The sequence below is a fragment of the Panthera pardus genome, unplaced genomic scaffold (genome assembly GCF_024362965.1).
Source record: "Panthera pardus isolate Hobbes unplaced genomic scaffold, ASM2436296v1 HiC_scaffold_22, whole genome shotgun sequence".
NCBI lineage: Eukaryota > Metazoa > Chordata > Mammalia > Carnivora > Felidae > Panthera > Panthera pardus.
Genome location: NW_026526788.1, coordinates 54,027,323 through 54,050,539, shown reverse-complemented (window position 1 = coordinate 54,050,539; position 23,217 = coordinate 54,027,323). Strand labels below are relative to the sequence as shown.

General features: G+C 43.1%; 2 protein-coding genes and 1 pseudogene across 4 annotated transcripts in view; 2 read left to right on the top strand and 1 right to left on the bottom strand.

Annotated features, from left to right (window-relative positions):
- PDLIM1 (PDZ and LIM domain 1) overlaps nt 1-4,818 on the top strand; it is a 48,706-nt gene extending 43,888 nt beyond the window's left edge. Inside the window, exons 6-7 of the mRNA XM_019445146.2 lie at nt 3,774-3,891; nt 4,305-4,818. Of these exons, the coding sequence (XP_019300691.2) occupies nt 3,774-3,891; nt 4,305-4,491 (305 nt within the window). The 3' untranslated portion in view covers nt 4,492-4,818. The remainder of the gene's footprint in view (nt 1-3,773; nt 3,892-4,304) is intronic.
- A 494-nt stretch (nt 4,819-5,312) lies between these two features.
- The window catches only part of CYP2C21 (cytochrome P450 family 2 subfamily C member 21), a 47,109-nt gene continuing 29,204 nt past the window's right edge, over nt 5,313-23,217 (top strand). Inside the window, exons 1-2 of one of the 3 annotated variants that reach the window (XM_053909749.1) lie at nt 5,316-7,665; nt 7,769-7,823. The gene's annotated coding sequence lies outside the window, so the exon portion shown is untranslated. Of the gene's footprint in view, nt 7,824-23,217 lie in introns of all 3 variants that reach the window. The other 2 variants (XR_008424890.1, XM_053909751.1) reach the window with 2 other exon arrangements.
- Nucleotides 20,021-22,949, bottom strand: LOC109264683 (coenzyme Q-binding protein COQ10 homolog B, mitochondrial-like; annotated as a pseudogene).

The following is a 23,217-nucleotide window of genomic DNA, read 5'->3' as shown; positions in this document are numbered from 1 at the left end:
GGGTTCACGTGTGTTGTAGCGGGTGTCAGCATTTCCTTCCTTTTTAAGGCTGAGCTTTCTACGGTATGTATGCAGCGAATCTTGTTTATCATCCATCTGTCCACTTAAGAGGACTTGAAATGAGAGGAGACTTGGAAGGAGGCATCAAGGACTGAGAAAGTACAGTGGGCACCAGAGGCTTCAAGATGAGAAAGCCGGAGATTTGCTCAGGAAGTGTCCAGGTGCTAGGTTAAGGACCATGAATTTGGTTCTTTGGAAATGTGGAGCCATGGAAGGTGGTTGAGCAGTGAAGTGGATAGAAAAAAAAGCTGTGCTTTTACTCAACCCATTTTCACTTTTTTTCCAGAAAGCTTGGACAATGCCAGTTTCACTGGAAGAAGAGAAATTTGGAAATTTTTATAGCTTACCAGAGTCCAAAGGGAGCTAATATTTTTACCGTAAGCTAGTTGAAAAAGACAAAGTGAAATTTCTTTGAGTTTGCAGTGCTGGCTGGATAAGTGAGAGAAGAAGATGGAGCCAGCAGATGGTGCTGCAGGGTTGAACAACCCTGAAGGCTGGCTTTGTCCAGCACACAGCTGCCTCTCCTCCCCCTGTGCTGTTTCCGCCCTTTGCCCCTCCCTCCCTCCTTTCCTCCCTCCCCCGAACTTCCTTCCTTTTTTTATTTTTTTAAGTTCTCTCTATACCCAACCTGGGGCTCGAACTCATGACCTTGACATCCAGAGTCCCATGTTCTACTGACCGAGTCAGCAGACGGAATGCATTATGTGAAAAACAGCCCCATCGTGTGAGACCATGACCTCACTGAACTGGTTCCCTGGGCACAGTTTCCCTTCCAAGCCATTGGGGTGCACAGAGACACCGCATGTCCTTCCTTCACAGGGTAGGCGGCAGCCCGGGTGGCTCTAGCAACAGGGGCCCGCAGATGAGGGAGAAGCCTCTTTGGGATGCTTAGAGGTATGAAGCTGGCCACCCAGGCCCTTCTGAGATCCCCAGAGGGAGCCAGGATTAGAGTGACAGGAGGGAGGCTTTGCCTTGGGTACAGAATTTAAGGGAGCATCACAAAAACTCAACAGCCAAGACAAAAATTATACTTTAATGCAATATTTTTTAAAATCACAATTAATGCAGAAAGTATAATAAAGTCAGGACTGTGGCCAAGGAAGGAGGAAGGTTTGGAAAGGCACAAGGGGACTTTGGACTTAGGATAAGCAAAGTGCCAAAGGCCGCTAATGGGGCAGCACCAAGCCTTCCCGAAGCCTATTTGTAGAGCTTATGGCTGAAAACAGCGGAAACCCTGGAGCCTCCTAACATCTGCCCCTTCTCATGTGTTGCCAGCTGGACATCTGTGTTGATCAGTTCCCGGCACTGATGGGGGAACCCCGAGAGACCATGCCATCAACACCCATGATGGGGCCTTTAAGACAGGCTGCTTTCAAATATTCCCTCTTGCTGTTCTCTGTAAGGTGACAAAATATCCCAGGCTAGCTGTCAGGCTGCATCAGCCAGCAGTGGGCTGCAGCAGCCAATGCATTTCTTGTTCCTGTTACAGGAGGGCTGCTGGCTGGGCCCGGCCTGGCTCCAGGACTCCTCCCATCCCAGAGCCCAGCAGGGGGAGGTGTCACTCTCTGGAGCTTGCCGTTTTTAGGGCAGAGGCCCGAAGCTCCATGGGGACAGGACCAAACCACCCAAATGCACCTCATGCTTCTCCCAGAACAGGGCTCACATCTCACATTTCCCTTGGCCGGAGCGAGTCATGTGGCCAAACCCGAGGCCCATGGGATATACTCCACGGAGAGTGGGGTTTCTCGGTTTGGTGCTGTTGACATTTGGGGCCAGATAAATCCTTGTGGTGGGGCTGTTGTGTGCATTTTAGGACAGTTAGCAGCATCTCTGGCCTGGACCCATTGGATGCCAGAAGCACTGCCCTCCAGTTGTGATGAGCAAAACTGATCCCTAGAGGACAGAATCACCCCCCCCCCCCCCCCCCCCGGCCCAGTAGAGATCTACTGACCTAGATGCATGGTAAGGGTAGGGAGGGTATAGATAATTGTAACAAAATAAACAGCCTACCATCCCAGCCAGTTATAAATGCCCCGTACTTGAATTCCTCTCAGTTTTTGGTTCAGAAGCACCAGTCAATATGTGGGGACTCATTTTCTAAAAGGACGAGAGAAACAGGGCCCTCATTTGTCAGCTCAGGATTGCCCAGCCTGGCTACAGCTATAGGATGACTCTTACCTCCTCACCTTACATGAGAACCATTTTTTTTTCTTTTCTTTTTTTTTTTTTTTTTTTTTGCTCTTGTGTGGTTCTCAAAGTGTGGTTCCTGGACCAGCAGCATCAGCAGCAGCACCAGCGAGCTTGTTAGAAATGCAAATTCTTAGGCCCTACCCCAGGCCTACTGACTTAGAAACTCGGCATGGGACCCAGCAAGCTGCATTTTAGTGAGTTCTCCAGATCACTCTGATGCACAGTAAAATTTGAGAAGAGCTGCTTTAGTCTGAAGAAGTGGGTTTTAACCAGGGACATACAGAGTAGGATCTCCTGGGACCCCTGCACCTGGAGATGTTTGGTCAGCAGCTCTGGCTACGAGCCTGGTCTTTGAATTTTAGGAAGTCTCTTCTGGTGCCTGGGATGTTCACAGATGCCTGTTCAGAACCACTGGTGTAGAGATTTCTATGGCTTCTTGGGCCAAAACATGTCAGACTAGGGTGGGGACCAGCAAGCATTTGTCATGGCATTTCACTCACATCTGCATTTTTATTGAACCTCTACTATTTGCCAAGCCCAAGGCTAGGCTCTGTGGAATCTTGCCAAGTAGGTAAAACAGGGTCATGGTCCACTAATTTGCAGTCCAGTCACAGAGATGTGTAAATAGCTGACGAATGACAATACTGCCAGCCGAATAGATGGCAATAATAGTAATATTAATAGCTTGCCATTGTTAATAGAAGCCACGATAGAGGGCTCTGAAGGCGTGATGAACTGGGCTGCAGTTAGGCACCCATCAACCGGGGGCTTCAATTATCCATCCAGGGCTGACTGCAGGGAGGTTGCTGTCTCTGTAGCAGGTGGTTTTTATCTGGCTGCTTATAGATAGATGCTCTACTGGAATGACTTTGTACCACTTGTGAGGTGGGTTTCTTTCCTTTTTTAGGTTTATTTGTTTTGAGAGAGAAAGCACGAGTAGGGAAGGGACAGAGAGAGAGGGAAAGAGAATCCCAAATGGGCTGCGCGCTGACAGCACAGAGCCTGACACAGGGCTCGAACCCACGAACTGTGAGCTCATGACCTGAACTGAGGCCAAGAGTCAGATGCTTAACCGATTGAGACACCCAGGCGCCCCCTTGTGATGTGGGTTTATTTTGGCATCTAAATACATTGTCTTTTGATTATCAGGTAATGTTTTTATTTACTTATTCCAACTGTGTAAGTCATTTTTAAGTTCCCGTATCAGTATATGCGTGCATTTAATCAAAATGAACTATCATTTGTTTCAGGGCTTTGTGCCATGTACTGTGGAAAGGCTTTGTACTTTTTAATTTTTTTGTACCACTGTGGAGGGAAAAATGATCTCCTGTTTTATAGAAAAGGAAATTGGGAGGCCAGAGAGATTAAGTAACTTGCCCAGGGTCACACAGCAGAGTCAGGTCTGTTTGATGGCAGTGCCCAGGAACTTGCTGGAACGTATGTATAAGTGACTCTGAAAGAACTAAATGAAACTTCTGCAGTCCCACCCTTCCTGGCCAACCCAAGTGTTTTCCTCATTGTAGGAGACCCCAACAAGCCCTCAGGTTTCAGAAGTGTTAAGGCTCCGGTCACCAAAGTGGCTGCATCTATTGGAAACGCCCAGAAGTTGCCCATGTGTGACAAATGCGGCACCGGCATCGTGTGAGTACCTGCCTTCCCCGGGCGTGGGAGGCCCTGCAGATTGGGTAAAGCAAGAAAATGCGGCAGGTGCTGGACGTTGTGCATTTTGGGTGTGATGGGGTGAAAGTCCCGCCTGGAAAATGGAACAGAGAGGCCAAGGAGGCCTTGGTCCAGAGCCAGGTGTACAGGTTTCCCTTGGCCACGGACCCCTCACAGTGTGAACGTGTAAACCCAGGAAGGGCTGCTCTGTCGGAGCGGGAGGGTTTCAAGAGGAATGTCTGAGACCCCAGGAATGAGCAGCTGCTTTATGAGTGGAGGCCCGTTCTGAGGCCCTGACCCGCCCTCTGATGGGCCTCGGGGAAGGACGCCCCGGCCGCAGTGCCTCCTTCAGGTGCCTGTCACTAACGGAGCCCTGTCCTGCCTCCCTCCTGCAGCGGTGTGTTTGTGAAGCTGCGGGACCGTCACCGCCACCCTGAGTGCTACGTGTGCACTGACTGTGGCACCAACCTGAAACAGAAGGGCCACTTCTTTGTGGAGGATCAGATCTACTGTGAAAAGCACGCCCGGGAGCGGGTCACACCCCCTGAGGGCTACGACGTGGTCACCGTGTTCCCCAAGTGAACCGGCAGACCTGCACCTGTCGCGACTTGTCCTCTCGCTGCCCTGGCCCTCTCCTCCCCTCCGAGTTCTTGCCAACTTTGGTGTTATCCCTGCTCCTTAAACACCATGTCTGCCTGCCTCTGCTAACTGACTCGCTGGCCCTGTGACACCTGCTTGTACGATTAACAGGAGGTTGTTTCGTTCGGTGGCCCCCTTGCCAGCATCCCGGGGTCTTCTCTTCACCTCGGTTCATCTCTGCCGCAAATGGACATCAGCCAAATTGGAACCAAACCAAATTTAATATGTGTGACGTTGATTTTGTTTTTACTCAATAAATTTATAGACACCAAGGCGGTGTGGCGTTCTCTATCATTTGACCATGTGCTCTGTTTCCTGTCTGAAGCCAGATGGGATTTCCGAGGCCTCTCTCCTCTTATTTTGGGCTTTCCCAAAATAAATCTCTGACATTTGCAGGCCTTTTGCCTCCAGGTGTGAGAAATTTGACCTCTGAATGAGCCATACTCTCACCTTTCTTGGAAGCTTGCTCCAAATTCTCTTTCTCTGATGCTACTATAAGATCAACCTCGTTATGTTGTAACGAAATGATGTTTTCTTTTATATCTGACTGTTCTGGGACTTATCTGAGGAAATGAATGCTTCTCAAATAATAGATGGAGAGCTTTACCAGTTGACCTTGAATATTCCCTGAGTCCCTTTCCAGCTGGTTGCTGCCACTAAGCCCCTCTCCTTTGTTTGGGGTTTTTTTAGCGCTTATTTATTTTTGAGAGAGAGAGAGACAGAGCATGAGTGGGGGAGGGGCAGAGAGAGAGAGGAAGACAGAATTCAAAGCAGGCTCCAGGCTCCGTGCTGTCAGCACAGAGCCCAAAGTGGGGCTCGGACCCACGAACTGTGAGATCGTGACCTGAGCCGAAGTTGGACACTCAACCGACTGAGCCACCCACGTGCCCCAAGCCCCCCTCCTTTCTGGAGGGATGCAAACTCAGGACAGATCTCACGTAGGTGTTAAACTCAGGCACCTCTTGGTAGTCTGTGGAATTTGAATGGCTGGTAAACAAGTTCAGCAGCTGCAGCCTGAGAAGGGCCTGGGACCGGTGGTGGTCCTGCCATCAGGTAAGCCTCAGATGCTCAGAATCGCTAGGTGAGGGTGAAGGGAAATAGACCGAGGTAATGATGATAAGTTACCAACTTGGGGGGCAGGGGCTGTTTATCCCACTGACCTTCCCCAAGCTTGCCACAGGGAAGGCTGGCCCACCAGAACCTGGGAGGGGCGGCCTCGAGGAGTCATATGAAGATTTCTGCGAAGCTGACAGTGTCGCCTCACTTGGATACCCCTTCAGAACCCGAGGACTTGGTCCCCGAGTTGCCAGCGGAGGGCCACGTCCATCAGCTGAAGAGCGCTCCCTTTCCCAGGTGGTCCAGTGCCTGGAGAGGCAGGCATATCCGGGCCCCGAGCCCTGGACAGCTTTGAAGGGGTCCGCCAAGACCTCCCTCTAGGCCGTACGTAGCCAACTTCTCCCCCCGCCTCCCCTCCCTAGGTCTTGGTCCCAAGGGCACCCCTCATAAACTTTTCCTTACGCTGATCCCCGGGTCACAGTTTACTTCCTGGGAAAACACTTCTGACAACCATGACAGAAACTTTGGATTTTTTTTTTCTGAGGTGGGATTTATTTGGAGAGTTTTTTTCACAGGGACGTACCTTAAACTGACTTACCCGTTTAAATGGTTGATTTGCATTCCATGTCAAAAACTCACCATAGTGGGCAGAAGTATAAACAGACCAGGTAGGAGGCTACTGCCCCGGTCCAGGTAAGGAATGGAAAGACTGGCACAGGGGGTGGGGGTGGGAGTGGTGGGAAGTCACTGGATTCGAGACAGATTTTACTTTATTTATTTTCATTTTATCTTAGAAAGGGAGAGGGGCAGAGAGAAAGAGCATCTTAAGCAGGCTCCACACTCAGCACGGAGCCTGAGATGGGGCTTGATCCCACAACCCTGGGATCATGACCTGAGCTGAAATCAAGAGTCAGACACTCAACCCAGCTGAGCCACCCAGGCGCCCCTGAGACAGATTTTAAACGTAGAGCAGACTGACTCAGGCTGTTCTCCTCCTGCCAGACGCCAAAGAGCTTCTCCCCCATAATGGGCCACTAAGGCAGACTTTTCAGCTCTGCGGACCCCGTTGTTCTATGCCCGGAGCTCGGAATGGCAGGAGAAAGGAGTGTGGCAGGTGTGGCCTGGTGTCCCCAGTCCCTTGGGCATGTGCTGAAGGTTGGCTCCCTCACCTGCTTCCCTCTTCTACCCCCAAGAGCCCTGTTCTAGAGGAAAGAGTAACATCTAGAAAGTACATCAGGTGTAACGGTCCCTTACATTGATGGCACTTTCCATATTACAAAATGCATTTATATTTGTTGCTCTGCGGGCATCACAGACCATACCAATGGGCAATTTCATAGGTGGGGAACCAGGGACTTGGTGCAAATGAGAAATAGAACGTATAGGGTCGTGAGAAAACACGTGCAGTGGGTTACAGGGAACGCTGTGGTTTCTGCTCTGTGGGCGAGTGCCTGTGGTCAGGGTCTGAGAGCATCAGGGGATTTGTTGTAGTGGTTAGGTCGTGGCTGACTGCCCTCCTCCCTCTAAATATTCTCTTGATGCCATGTCACTGAATCAATTTGAAAAGAAGTAAAGCATTTCTGTCCAATGGGACTAAGCCAACAAGGAACTGAATTGCCGAAACTGTTTGGCAGAAGACACACGTTGCATTGAAGCAGCAGCCGCTTCTGGTGACAAATATACCTCAAAACCTTGGCAAACCATCTGTTGAATTTAAGAGAGGGTTTGCTGCATTGTGATTACCTGTGTATATCCTGAGATCTGTGTCTAATATTTACCAGAGAGGAACGCATGGTGAATTATTTCTGACTTCTGACACATAATGAATTTCCATATGCTCTTCCCAGATTGAAGCATTGTCCTCTCGGCAACCTTGGCATAGGCCAAGAATCTGAGGTTTATGAGATGCTACGGAGAAGCAGGAGCTAGAAAAATAGTCCACCCCATTCCAAGCTTCTGCAGAAAATCCTGGAGTCTGAGGACAAAGGTGACCCGTCTTGCATGCCGTCGGAGGCTGTTGGTCAAGGCCGGGCGTGTGGATCAGTCATTGCTGAAAGACAGGTGCGCAGAGCCTAGCGGCGGGAGGAAGGAGCACAGTGTGGGCCATTAAACACCAATAATAAAGTAATCTAACTTTGCCTTCGTGCCTTGGTCTGTGTTACAGAAGCTGCAGATCTGGCTGTTTCCTGTCCCGTGTGCACCGTATGGCTGAGGGCTGGGTAAATTATCTTGTGGTGGGATTTTGTCGGTTTGTCCCTCAGGCCCCCTTGATTTGATATGAGCCCATAGATCCCAGTCCTACAGTGACTGGTGGGCGCAGGTAGGCAAAGGCCAAGGGCAACGGACAGACTGAAGCAAAATGAGCCACCAACAGAATGAACCCAGGCTGTGGGCTTCACTGTGCAGCTGAGGAAATGGCATTTTATTTTTGCGCCCAAGTGTGTTTGGCACATTGGAATCCTGCTTTTACGCAAGGCTTTCTCCTCTTCTCCCCACGTGGGTGAGACCTCCCCGCTGAGAGGGATCTGAGTACCTGGTGACTCTGCTGGGGAGGGACCTGCCTCAGCCAGACTTCCAGTCCCCTGGGCTCCTCCCATGCTGGAAGGGACTGAGATTTTTTCCCCAGGGTGACCGGGTCTAATGCTCCTAGCTGTGGAACTTAGCCAAGTTACTCACCCTTCTTGAAGTATCGACCCTGCGTCATTTTCTCCTCTGTTTTCCATCAGTCTGTTTTCTTTTTGGTTTCTGTTTGACTTCTGTAGTAATCTTTATTATTTCCCTCTTCCTCTTTGCCTTAGGGTAGTTTGATCTTCTTTTTCTCGTTATTTCGTGGTGGACATTTAGAACATTGGTTTGACACTTTTTTTCTAATGTAAGAATTTAATGGTGTGTATTTCCCTGTAAGTACTCCTTCCGCTGCAGGCCACAAATTTGATACACTACCGCATTTTCATTTTCGTTCATTTCAAAGTAGTTTCCAATTTCTCCTGGGATTTCTTCTCTGACCCCTGGAATATTTAGAAGCGTTGTGCTTAGTATCTATTTAAAAAAAATTTTTTTAATGTTTATTCTTGAGAGAGAGAGACAGAATGTGAGCAGGCAAGAGACAGAGAGAGAGGGAGACACAAAATCCGAAGCAGGCTCCAGGCTCTGAGTTGTCAGCACAGAGCCCGACGTGGGGCTTGAACTCACAAACCGCAAGATCATGACCTGAGCTGAAGTCGGACACTTAACTGACTGAGCCACCCAGATGCCCCATCGTTTTCCTTAATATCTAAATATTTGGTGGTTTTCCAGCTATCTTTCTGTTATTGATGTCTAATTCAATTCCACTGTGAGTTGGAATTAAATTCTTTTCAGTTTCTCTTGTAGCCCAGATCATAGTCTAGACTGGTGAACATTCTATTATGTATTTGAAGAGAATGTATATTCTGCTATTTAGGATGGAGTGTTTTATAAACTAAATTAGGTCAAGCTAGTTAATAGTTTCAAGGTAATTAAGCTCATGTCTTCTATCTTCTTACTGAGATTTTCTGTCTACTTGTTCAATCATTGAGTGAGAGTGGACACTTGAAATCTCTAGCTATAATATATGAATTCATCTAGTTCTATTGGTTTGGTTTTATATCTTTTAAAGTTTTTATTTAAGTAATCTCCACACCCGGCATGGGGCTTGAACTCATGACTCTGAGATCTAGAGTCGCATGCTCTTCTGACTGAGCAAGCCAGGCACTCCTGGTTTTATATCGTTTTTTTTTTTATTATTGATTTTTTAAATGATTATTTATTTTTGAAGGAGGGAGGGAGAGAGAGAGAGAGAGAGAGAGAGAGAGCGAGCATGGAATCCCAAGCAGGCTTCATGCTGTCAGCGCAGAGCCCAACATGGTGCTTGATCCCACAAACTGAAATCATGACCTGAGCCAAAGTCAAGAGTGGGACGGACTCTTAACTGACTGAGCCACCCAGGCACCCTGGTGTTATATCTTTTAAAGCTCTGCTTTAGGTACATATACATTTAAGGTTCTTATATTTTGTAATGAGATAACTCCTTTGTGATTATGAAATGAACATCTTTATCTCTGGTAATATTCCCTGTTCTGAAATCTACTTGGATATTAAGCGAGCCATCCCAGCTTTCTTTGATCCGTGTTTGAATATTACATCTTTTTCCATCCTTTTAATTTTTCTGTGTCTATATATTTAGAGTTGGTTTTCTTTAGAAAGCATTTGTTTGAGTCTTGCTTTTTCGCTCAGCCAGCCAATCTCTACCTTTTGGTTTTGACCATTTTTATTTCATTTAATTTTTTATGTCATTGGGTAAATGTCTGTCATCTTGCTATTGTTTTCTCATAGTTTTGTTCTTTATTTTCTTTTTTACCTACATCCTTTTGGATCAGTTATTTCTTATGGTTCCATTTGATCTCAATTATTTGTTTATTATCTCTATTTTTGTGTGTTGTTTTTTAGTGGTTTACAATTTATATCACCAACTTAATGTAGTCAATGTTCAAGTAATAATATACGTATCAAGCATAGTATAAAAACCTTACAATCAAAGTACCTGGGTGGCTCAGTCAGTTAAGTGTCTGACTTTAGCTCAGGTCATGATCTCACAGTTCATGGGTTTGAGCCCTGCGTTGGGCTCTGTGCTGGCAGGTCAAAGCCTGGAGCCTGCTTTGGATTCTGTGTCTCCCTCTCTCTCTGCCCCTCCCCCACTTATGTTCCCTCTCTCCCTCTTTCTCTCTCTCTCAAAAGTAAATAAACATTAAAAAAAACCTTATAATAGCATATTTCCATTTCCTGTCTCCCATCTTTTACATTTTTGTCATGTATTTTATTTCTACACATGTTTAAACCCAACAGTAGTCTTTAAAAAAGATATGAAAATTACTCTCTATAATTTTCTAAATAATTTTATTTAAGTAATTCCCACATTACCCTTTCCAGTGGTCTTCATTCCTTCCTATATATCCATGCTTTCCTCTGGGAGCATTTTCCTTCAGCATGAATAATTTATTTTAGTCATAATCTTAATCAGTGTGGTCTGCCATGGTGAATTTACTTCATTTGGAATGTCTGAAAATCTTTTTATGTAGCCATTTTTATTGAGGCATATTTTCAATATGTAATTTTATGTAATTAAAAAAATCTATTATGAATTGATTATAAACACCAAAATGATATATGAGTATAAGCAATGATTGTTGTCTCTAAATATTGGTTTTTCTCTCGGCCTCTTTCTGAGTTCCAGTATAGAGAATTATTTTCTATGTGTAGTAGAAGTTTCACCTCCATTGTAGGGACCATGTAATATTTATCTTTATGATCCCAAAGCCTCGTGCAGGACGTGGCATAGGTATAAGTGTGCTCAGTGAGGTTTTTTTGTCTGTCTGTTTGTTTGTTTGTTTATATGGGGGGGGAGGGAGGGAGAGGGGGAGTAGGGGAGGGGGCAGAGAGAGAGAGGGAGAATCCAAAGCAGGCTCCAGGCTCCGAGCTGTCAGCACAGAGCCCAGCGCGGGGCTCAAACTCATGAGCCATGAGATCATGACCTGAGCTGAAGTTGGATACTTAACTAACTGAGCCACCTAGGTGCCCGAGTTGTTTTTTTTGTTTTTTTGTTTTTTTTTTTTAATTAGGTAGATGAGGCCTCCTCTATTAAGCTTACTTTCCCTTCTTTCATCCATTCTATCTAGGAAAGCCATAATAAGTTATTTAACAATACTGCTGATTCAAATAGTTTTATTTTGGAGAGACTAGAGGAATGACAAGAATCGTGGACACTAACAATCACTGGAACGTCTTTGATTCTTTCTGGTCAAAATGGAACAGAACAAATGTGAACTAGGTTATAAGGCTCATCATTTTATTCTTTCTGGAGGCATTTAGGTGATTGGGCAAATACTATTTGGCAAGCATTTACAACAGCATGTACTATGTGTGTGGACCTACACTAAGCATCATGGGGGACTTTCAATCTTGTAAGGTGAGAGAATGATAAAACTTGATCCCTGTTTGGTGAGTGGTAAAGGTGGAACTGAAGAAAGGCAGAGCATACATACTCTTATGTCTTGGATGAAATAATTATAACTTTTAAGGAGCAGCATATGCAAAATACTGTGCTCTAAAGTGAAGCTATAATTGATGATTAAACATAGTGCACTTAAAAGAAGTGATGGTGTAAGTTGGCCGTGAAGGATGGGGAAGGGAATTCCGTATGTGGTGAGGACATGCCCAACTTTAGACAAGTGGATTGGCAGGGAGACTGGGTAGAGGGAGCAGAGGACTTTAAGTGGTTTGGTAAAAATGGGCTTTGGCCTGATAAAGAATTGGAGTTTGGTATGTATGGAGTGATCTGAATACTGAGTTAGCAATTTTTTATTTGATTCGATGGAAATTTGAGCAAGAACAGGGATGTGCTTGCAGGTGATATTTGAGGGAAATTATGCAGGAGTTCCCTGGAGTGTTTTGAAATACAGTGAGGGGGTAGTTCAAGGGCCTGCTGGAGGTCTCTAATTTCTAGACTTACTATCTGAGAGTCTGGATAATCATCATAGCCATGGAAATGCAGAGAAGATCACATGAAGATTGGGGCCCCTGGGTGGCTCAGTCGGTTGAGCATCTGAATTGTGGTTTTGGCTCAGGTCTTTGTCTTGGTTCGTGAGATGGAGTCCCACATTGGGCTCTGCACTGACAGTGCAAAGTCTTCTTAGGATCCTCTCTCTCTGCCCCTTCCCTGATCATGTACATGCATGCATGCATCCTCGTGCTCTCTCTTTCTCAAAATGGGTAAATTAAAAAAAAAAAAAAAAGATTACATGAAGATTGTCTCTCTGCGTTCTCATGGATCTAGGAAGACAATCAGTTGGGCAAGTCCAAAGAAGCAAAAGGAGAAGAAAAACATTAAAAAGAAGGAATGGGGCGCCTTTGTGGCTCAGTTGGTTGAGCTCCAACTTCAGCTCAGGTCATGATCTCATGGTTTGTGAATTCAAACCCTGCATCAGGCTCACTGCTGTCAGTGCAGAGCCTGCTCCGGAAACTCTGTCTCTGTCTCTCTAAAAAATAAATAAACATTTTTAAAAAAGAAGGACTAGATCAGATTGAGTGAGGAAGGTGGACCCCTGGGTGGCCTTTGGATGGGCTAAGAGGATTTGCTGGTGAATCATAACTAAAGAGAGCAATTTAGAAGGAAGGAGATGATGGTGAGAGAAATTTCAGTAATGGAAGATCTTCTCTTTGAGAAGTTAAACCAAAGTGGGAAAGATCTGGGTGACAGATTTAAATAGTGGTTGGGTCAAGTGGAAAAAGTACATGGGAAGGGAATAAAGATACTTATTGATACATAAGTGTGAGTGCAAAGTTTTTACCAAAATGGGACAGGGAAGATTCTAGAACACATGGAAGAGAGGTACTCCCAGAAAGAAAAGGACATTTCTTCCTCTGAAATTACAATTGGTTTAATCATCTATTTTCTGTTACACTGGGTGGACTGGAGAAATTGGTTAGCGGGCAGGACCTAGGACCCTAAATGGGTAGAGTCTAGAAGGTCAAAAATAATGACATTCAAATAATTTTCTGTGGAATTTGGTCTGAACAACCAATTTCATGGGATCTGGATGAGGTACAGTGATTTGGGTCAAGTAGCTGATTTAAGGAGCTGTAAGAAGAAGCAAATTCCTTTCAGTATCTGTCCTTTTTTTCTATCCCTTAGGAATGGTTCTTAACCTTTTGGAGGCCATAGTTCTTTCTGGGAAGATTTCACTTGTATGCACCACTTGCTTTTTTTGCCCATTTTGATGGGTGTTATGGATGCTGTGAAGCCTCTTCATTACTCCCAGGATGAGGAGGGCTCCAAATCCTCTGGTGTCTGAATTATCAGTAGCTATTGCCCCAGTACTGTATTTAAATATAACTTCATTGTTCTGGGCAACATTATTTTATTTTGATTCTAGCATAATTTTGATAGGCCAGGTATGAGAACCACTGAATCCCCTGATGCACTTGAACAGATGGGTATATCCAGGGAAAATTTGTACTATTGTTTCTTTATATTGGGACATATGTTGGGCAATTATTTTGTCAAGTAATTGCATCTAATCACTCCTAGGGAGTGCTAAATGCTAAAAAACTTACCTATGACAACCTGATAATGATTATATCTAACTTGTGATGAAATAGAAATAATGAACCTTATCCTGAGATGTAGACTCTTTCTTCTGTCGAAACATCCTAAGAGCACAGGTTTGATAACAAGAAAGGTGAATTTGGGGATAGATTAGAATAGAATTATAGAAGTTGGAAAGGCATGGATAGTATTCACTTTGATTCTTTTCTTTTTTTAATTTTTAAAAAGTTTTTATTTATCTATTTTGAAAGAGAGAGAGAGGGAGAGAAGGAGAACGCAAGCAGGGGAGGGGCAGAGAGAGAGGGAGAAAGAGAATCCCAAGCAGGCTCCACACTGCCAACGCAGAGCCCAACATGGGGCTTGAACCCACAAACCGTGAGATCACGACCTGAGCTGAGATGAAGAGTCAGATGCTTAACCGACTGAGCCATCCAGGTGCCCCACCTTGATTCTTTTTCTTAAAAAGTTTTTAAGTTGATGTGCCCACGGCTGTCTTCTGTTCAAATTGCCTGGCAGGACTAAAGAGAGGAGATAACCCAAAGGGGAGAATGATAGGGAAAACTGAAGGGCGGAGTGGACAGTAGGAGATGTGATCATTCTCTGAACAATGCAGAATCCCAGCTTCATAGCTGTGGTTTGGGCACAACCAACTTGAGTTGTCTAAGGTGTTTGTTTGTTTGTTTGTTTGTTTGTTTGTTTCTTAAGAGGTGCCTACTTCATTGATCAGTGTGCATTTTTTCAAAATTCATTCTTCATAGCGAAGATGTCCAGAGTAGTGTTCCAATGTTGCAGTTGCGAAAATGGATACTCCACTTTCTATTACTGAAGAATGAAATAAGTTCTGGAATTCTGTGTGAAATTGTCTCAGATGGTTTTACAGTCTGCGAAGCATTCTAAAAAGTTAGCTTCAGGAGAAGAGAACCTGCTATGACAAAAGATGTAGCTGAAGGAAACCTACTATCCAAGAAAGCTATGTCCAGAAAAGTAGTGAGTACAGAGTGAGAATATCTGAGTCAATCTTTTGTTTTTTTCCCCCCCTCAATATGTACTTATTTTTGAAAGAGAGCAAGAGAGAGTGGGGGAGGGGCAGAGAGAGAGAGTGCGAGAATCCCAAGGAGGCTCTGATGCTGACAGCACAGATGATGCTGACATGGGGCTCAGTCCCATGAACCGCGAGATCATGACCTGAGCTGAAATCATGAGTCAGATAGTCAACCAACTGAGCCACCCAGGCGCCCCTGTCCCCTCAAATTTTTAGGTGCACAATACAGTATTGTTGCACAGCTATCTCTAGAACTTTACATCTTACGTGATTGAAACTCTTCATCCATTGAATAGCAACTTCCTATTTCCACTTCTGCCAAGCCCCAGGCAAAAACCATTCTGCTCTGTTCCTATGAGTTTGACTATTTTAGATGTTTCGTTTAAGTTGAATCATGTGGTATTTGTCCTTCTGTGACTGCTTTACCTCACTTAGCAAGGGCAGGCAGCAGGAGTCAGTCCAACGAAGGGCTCACTGGCTGTTCCAGTGGCCTAGCTGTTGGTGTGCCCCACCCCCCCAACGGCTGTACACTCTCCCACCAGGTGTGCAGACTGCAATGATGGTTGATGGTGAGGATTAGGCCAGGCGTGCACAGCTGGAGGGGCTGGCTATAGGTGCACATGGTGCTGCAGGCTGGTGACAAGACAGAGCCTGATCTGGCCCCACAAGCAGCTTCAGAGGCCCTGGCCTACCAGCATGTGCCCCCATGGCTCCATGCTCTGCTGAGGGAGGAGGAGGAGGAGGAAGAGAGTTCTAAAGATTGCAAAGGGACGGGTGGCTGGGTCTCTCAGTTGGCTGAGCGTCTGACTCTTGATTTGGCTCAGGTCATGACTCCAGGCTCAACACTAGGAGCATGGGGCCTGCTTAAGATCCTCACTCCCTCTGTCCCTCCCCCAGAGAGCACATGCATGCATGCTTTCTCGCTCTTTAAAAAAGTAAATAAAGATTGCAAAGAGACAAACTTTTCTGAACCTCCCTTTTTATTTACCCACTGTGAAACTGTCAACTCACTATTTCAACAGATTGTTTGATGTCCAAGTGATTCTGCAAGATACTCAACAAATGTTTGTAGGATGTAATTTAGTTGAAATACTTTCCATTATAGAGTTCATAAGTCATACGGTTGACCACTGAACAACACAGGGGGATCCTTCTGACCTCAGGGGAAAGCTCTCAGTTTTCCCCCATTGAGGATGATATTAGCTGTGGGCTTTTCATAAATGGCTTTTACGATGTTTAAGTATGTTCCTTCTATCCTGACTTTCTCAAGGGTTTTTTTATTAAGAAAGGATGCTGAATTTTGTCAAATGCTTTTTCTGCATCGATTGACAGGATCATATGGTTCTTTTCTTTTCTTAATGTGATGTATCATATTGATTGATTTGCGAATGTTGAACCAGCCCTGCAGCCCAGGAACGAATCCCACTTGATCGTGGTGAATAATTCTTTTTATATGCTGTTGAATTCGATTTGCTAGTATCTTGTTGAGAATTTTTGCATCCATATTCATCAGGGATATTGGCCTGTAGTTCTCTTTTTTTGCTGGGTCTCTGTCTGGCTTAGGAATCAAAGTAATACTGGCTTCATAGAATGAGTCTGGAAGTTTTCCTTCCCTTTCTATTTTTTTGGAACAGCTTGAGAAGGATAGGTATTATCTCTGCTTTAAATGTCTGGTAGAATTCCCCAAGGAGGCCATCTGGTCCTGGACTCTTATTTGTTGGGAGATTTTTGATAACTGATTCAATTTCTTCGCTGGTTATGAGTCTGTTCAAATTTTCTATTTCTTCCTCTTTGAGTTTTGGAAGTGTGTGGGTGCTTAGGAATTTGTCCATTTCTTCCAGGTTGTCCAGTTTGTTGGCATATAATTTTTCATAGTATTCCCTAATAATTGCTTGTATTTCTGAGGGATTTTTTGTAATAATTTCATTTTCATTCATGATTTTATCTATTTGGGTCATCTCCCTTTTCTTTTTGAGAAGCCTGGCTAGAGGTTTTATCAATTTTGTTTAGTTTTTCAAAAAACCAACTCTTGGTTTCATTGATCTCCCCTACAGTTTTTTTAGATTCTATATTGTTTATTTCTGCTCTTGACTTTATTATTTATCTTCTTCTGCTTTGGGGTGTCTTTGCTCCTCTGCTTCTATTTCCTTTAGGTGTGCTGTTAGATGTTGTATTTGGGATTTTTCTTGTTTCTTGAGATAGGCCTGGATTGTAATAAGATATACAGCTTTTGATGCAAAAGGAAGATCCAGAAAATTATCATTGAATCTACTATGGGTTATTTCTTTTCCCTCTATTTCTGGAAAAACAAGCTTCTTTTATAATCCAAATTCATGTAATATCTTTCTCTGAAACTGAATTAAAATACTTATTTTGTGCTTGAAAAAAAAAAGTTTTCTTTTGCACATTATTTTTGTATCCTGCCTTCTCCCTTTTCTTGGATACATTTTTTTTTAAGTTTATTTATTTTGAGAGACAGCACAAGCAGGGAAGGAGCAGAGAGAGAGGAAGAGAGAGGATCTCAAGCAGGCTCCACACTATCAGCACAGAGCCTGACGCAAGGCTCAATCCCACAAACCATGAGATCATGACCTGAGCAGAAATCAAGAGTCAGATACTTAACTGGCTGAGCCACTGAGGTGCCCCTCTTGGATACATTTTTATTTTGTTGGAGTTTTTCTCAATCATTTTGGAAATGGTTTCAAGGTTATAAAATGTCTGAATGTTTACATGTTCAAAAATGCCTGTATTTTGACATCATATTTGAATCCTATTTTGGCATACACTAATAATTTTGAAAATCATTTCCTATTGAACCTTTGAATACCTTACTCCACTGTAGTCTGTCATGTAAAAGCATCGTATATGGGAAGCTTTAAACTGATCTTTATTCTTTATAACTTCCTTTTTCTCTCCAGGATTTTTTACATTTTGTCTTTGTTTTGTTTTGTTTCTTGATGTTCCAAGGTCTCACAAGATTGTGGGAGTGTCGGTCTTTTTACTTTAATCCTTCTTCAAACTTGGTGTGGATCCTTTGCATTTTTCATCAGTTTAGGAAATTTTTCTTTAATTTCCTTTGCTTATTTTTCCATTTAGGTATTTTTTTCTCTCTCCTTGAAACTGCTATCATAAATTCTTTGGAACTTCTAGAACTATTGTCCATACCATTTAACTCTGTAGTTTTCATTATTATTACTTTATACTCTATTCTTGGGAAACCTTTGGTTTCCCAATGTCTTCCTGCTAAATAAATTGAAATACAGCTATATCTAGTTTATTACTCAGCACGTTTGTTCATTTAAAAAATGTTTTCGGTCAGAAAAACTAAAAGGCGATTGACAGAATGGGAGAAAATATTTGCAAATGACATGTCAGATAAAGGGTTAGTATCCAAAATCTATAAAGAATTTGCCAAACTCAACACCCGAAAAACAAATAATCCAGTGAAGAAATGGGCAAAAGACATGAATAGACTCTTTTCCAAAGAAGACATCCAGATGGCTAACAGACACATGAAAAAATGCTCAACATCACTCATCATCAGGGAAACACAAATCAAAACCACAAAGAGATACCACCTCACACCTGTCAGAATGGCTAAAATGAACAACTCAGGCAACAACAGATGTTGGCGAGGATGTGGAGAAAGGGGAACCCTCTTGCACTGTTGGTGGAAATGCAAACTGGTGCTGCCACTCTGGAAAACAATATGGAGGCTCCTCCAAAAGTTAAAAATAGAACTACCCTACGACCAGTAACTGCACTACTAGGTATTTAGCCAAAGGATACAGGAGTGATGATTTGAAGGAGCACATGCACCTTAATGTTTATAGCAGCACTATCAACAATAGCCAAAAAATGGAAAGAGCCGAAATGTCTATCAACAATGAATGGATAAAGAAGATGTGGTTCATATATATAATATATGGAATATTACTTGGCAATCGAAAAGAATGAAATCTTGCCATTTGCAACAACGTGGATGCTAAGTGAAATTAGAAAAAGACCAATATGTGATTTTACTCATATATGGAATTTAAGAAACAAAACAGATGAACAAAAGGAAGGGAAGCAAAAATAAGATTAAAACAGAGAGGGAGACAACCATAAAAGACTCTTAAATTCAGAGGACAAACTGAAGGATGCTGAAGGGTGTTGGGTGGGGAGATGGGCTAAATAGGTGGTGGGCATTAAGGAGGACACTTGTTAGGATGGCACTGGGTCTTATATGTTGGGATGGCACTGCGTCTTTGGGGCATGTGGGTGGCTCAGTCAGTTAAGTGTCTGACGCTTGATTTGGGCCCAGGGCATGATGTCACCGTCATGAAATAGAGCCCTGCATCAGGCTCTGTGCTGGGCGTGGAACCTGCTTACGATTCTTTCTCCATCTTCCCTCTGCCCCCCTTCCTGCTTGTGCATGCTCCTGCTCTCGCTCTCGCTCTCTCTTAAAAAAAGGTTTTGTAATCGTATTGTTAATTACCAAGAACTTTTTCTAATAACGTGTTCTTTTTTTTGTTTTTTTAACGTTTATTTATTTTTGAGACAGAGAGAGACAGAGCATGAACGGGGGAGGGGCAGAGAGAGAGGGAGACACAGAACTGGAAGCAGGCTCCAGGCTCTGAGCCATCAGCCCAGAGCCCGACGCGGGGCTCGAACTCACGGTCCGTGAGATCGTGACCTGAGCCGAAGTCGGACGCCCAACCGACTGAGCCACCCAGGCGCCCCAACGTGTTCTTTTTAAATGGCTAAATATATCTTATGATGTTTTACTTATTTTAACCATTTTTGTTTTCTCAAGGTTAACTTCTTCAGGGATTAGTATTCTTTTTTTTTTTTTTTAAGTTTTATTTATTGAGAAGCCATACAGAGAAAGACAGATACCATATGGTTTCACTCTTATGTGGATCCTGAGAAACGTAACAGAAACCCATGGGGGAGGGGAAGGAAAAAAAAAAAAAAAAAGAGGTTAGAGTGGGAGAGAGCCAAAGCATAAGAGACTGTTAAAAACTGAGAACAAACTGAGGGTTGATGGGGGGTGGGAGGGAGGGCAGGGTGGGTGATGGGTATTGAGGAGGGCACCTTTTGGGATGAGCACTGGGTGTTGTATGGAAACCAATTTGACAGTAAATTTCATATATTTAAAAAAATAATAAAAAAAATAAAAGATGAAGTAAAAAAAAACAAAAAAACAAAAAACAAAAAAAAAAAGTTTTATTTATTGAGAGAGAGAGAGAGAGAGAGAGAGAGAGAGAGAGAGAGAGAGAGAGCATGCAAGTGGGAGTGGGAGAGAGAATCCCAAGCAGGCTCTGCACTGTCAGGGCAGAACCTGAAACATAGCCCAAACCCATGAACCCTGAGATTATTACCTGAGCCAAAGTTGGACACTTAACCAACTGGGCCACCCAGGCACCCCTAACGTTCTTGTTTTTTTGTTGGTTTTTTTTTTTTTTTTAGCTGTACAAAAAATAAATTAACTTTATTAAGTTACTATTTCAGTCCTTAGACATTGATTTGTTTATAAAAATATCAGTTTGAAATACATTATTGAAAGTAAATACACACAATAAATGGAAAACAGGGATGCATGGTGCTGGAGACATATCAACCAACTCATCTTCAGGTGTTGCCCACTGTTGTAGACAAGATTTGACACATAATCAGCATTATTGAAAGAGCAGTCAAAGTACCTGGGAGAGGGGTGCAAACTATAAGAAAAATATATTAAAGCTCTGGACCACTCACCAAAAAAATATTCACTGTTTAATCTGGGAGTTAATCTCACTATATATAGCACTGAATAAACTACTACCCATAAGAACAATTTAAAAATAAGAAAAGTGCCAAGGAACCCTCATTAACAGTATTTTTAAGTCTAAGTTTCTACTTTGAATATCTGATGATTACTCGAATATCCTAAGCCAAGAGGCAGGCCCTATGACAATAAGTTATAAATAGTCTGAATTTAATAACTTAAAGGTGATAATGGTTAATATAATACATACTGTGTGAGGAACTCAACTAACCTCTTTCAGGTAAGGTCATAATTAAAAGGCTTAAGTCTACAGTTTCAATTTCTGCTTAAGAGTGATGATATCCCATTATTGTAAATATGCTAATATGCACATTACTTGCATGAATTATACTTGAATGAATTCTGTATACACGTGGTTCCATATTCCAAATGCAAATTCTCAGCGGTGTAGGCTTAAAATCAAAGCTGGGTTTAACAAATGCTTTCTAACTTCTGAAAGCAAATGATAAAAGCACTGCCTAAAAGTGAATAAACTAAGGTTACAAACAGGTGACCAATCCTTTTTTTCCCTTTATGTGTGATGAACTTCATGAAGCCTTAATTCCGAGGTATATTTGTTTCTGGACCATACAGCTTACATGATTTTCTTTTTTCTTTTCTTTTCTTTCTTTTTTTTTTAAGAATTACATTTTTTTAACTTTATTTTTGATTTTTTAAAATTTACATCCAAATTAGTTACCATATAGTGAAGCAGTGACTTCAGGAGTAGATTCCTTAATGTCCCTTACCCATTTAGCCCATCCCCCCTCCCACAACCCCTCCAGCAACCCTCAGTTCTCCATATTTATGAGTCTCTTCTGTTTTGTCCCCTCCCTGTTTTTATATTATTTTTGTTTCCCTTCCCTTATGTTCATCTGTTTTGTCTCTTAAAGTACTCATATGAGTGAAGTAATATGATTTTTGTCTTTCTCTGACTAATTTCACTTAGCATAATACCCTCCAGTACCATCCACATAATTGCAAATGGCAACATTTCATTCTTTTTGATTGCCGAGTAATACTCCATTGTATATATATATACCACATTTTCTTTATCCATTTATTCCATTCACTCCATCCATTCATCTATTCATGGACATTTGGGCTCTTTCCATACTTTGGCTATTGTTGATAGTGCTGCTATAAACATGGGGGTGAATGTGTCCCTTCAAAACAGCATACCTGTATCCCTTGGATAAATGCCTAGTAGTGCAATTGCTGGGTCGTAGGGTAGTTCTATTTTTAGTTTTTTGAAGAACCCCCATACTATTTTCCAGAGTGGCTGCACCAGCTTGCATTCCCACCAACAATGCAAAAGAGATCCTCTTTCTCCGCATCCTCGCCAACATCTGTTGCTGCCTGAGTTGTTAATGTTAGCCATTCTGACACGTGTGAGGTGGTATCTCATTGTGGTTTTGATTTGTATTTCCCTGATGATGAGCGAGTGATGTTGAGCATTTTTTCATGTGTCGGTTGGCCATCTGGATGTCTTCTTTGGAGAAGTGTCTATTCATGTCTTTTGCCCGCTTCTTCACGGGATTATTTGTTTTTTGGGTGTTGAGTTTGAGAAGTTCTTTGTAGATTTTGGATACTAACCCTTTATCTGATATGTTATTTGCAAATATCTTCTCCCATTCTGTTGGTTGCCTTTTAGTTTTGCTGATTGTTTCCTTCACTGTGCAGAAGCTTTTTATTTTGATGAGGTCCCAGACATGCTCCTCTTTCAAAGGCAACTAACATCTGCTTTACAACTTCATCGAAAAATGATGTGGCAAGCTGAGAGTACAGAAGGGAGCGGAATTCAGAAGAAATTGAAAAATCCAAGGTACAAGTTCTTGGGTAGCCAGGAAGACCAGGGCTAAAATGCCAAATAGTCTTCAAATGATTGAAAAGCTTCCCATCAGTATAGGATGCCTTTACCAAATGTGGTTTCACCAAGGTTCCTACTGATGTATAGCGCTCCAACACAGGTGGAAACCCAATTTCCAATTGTGTTTTGCAGTATCCGGTTCTCTTTGATATTACATCTGATTTTTTACGCCAAGGAACAAAATGCTTGTAGTCTTCCATTCCTGATACCACATCATACATTTTCTGCATAGAATATCCTATAATTCTCCTCTCTGAATATTCTTTTGTTTATTAATGGTGCAACACTTTTGAAGAAAGTTCTTGCATATATCTCCTTAGGCAAAACTGAGGTATGTAGTGGAAGAGTTCTGCTCATCAGTATACCACAGGAAGCTAAATATCTGACGTTCCAGGTAGGGCCCCTGCGATGGAGCCAGGGTTCCAGCCACTGCCGTTGACTTTGGACGGCATCCCGAAACCACCTTTCTCAGGGCCCCCTGACTGGCCCCAGCTTCCATGATCATCTCACTCTCATGTTCTCGTTTCTTAAGTGTGATATTTGTCGTGCCTTGTCGGATTTCCTCAAATGTATTTTGAGTCTTGAAGTTTTGTTCATATCTTTGAGCTTCTAGACACTTTCAAATATTTATAGTATTGAATTCTGGAGTATATTTCCTTACCCACGTGAGATTAAGCAATGTATTCTGGTTATAGGACCCTCATTGGAAATGGATGTACAAGGGGAAGGAGGGGTGATATGCAGCCAAAGGACCTTCCACTGTTTAAGTGATTTCTTTCTTTGACTTG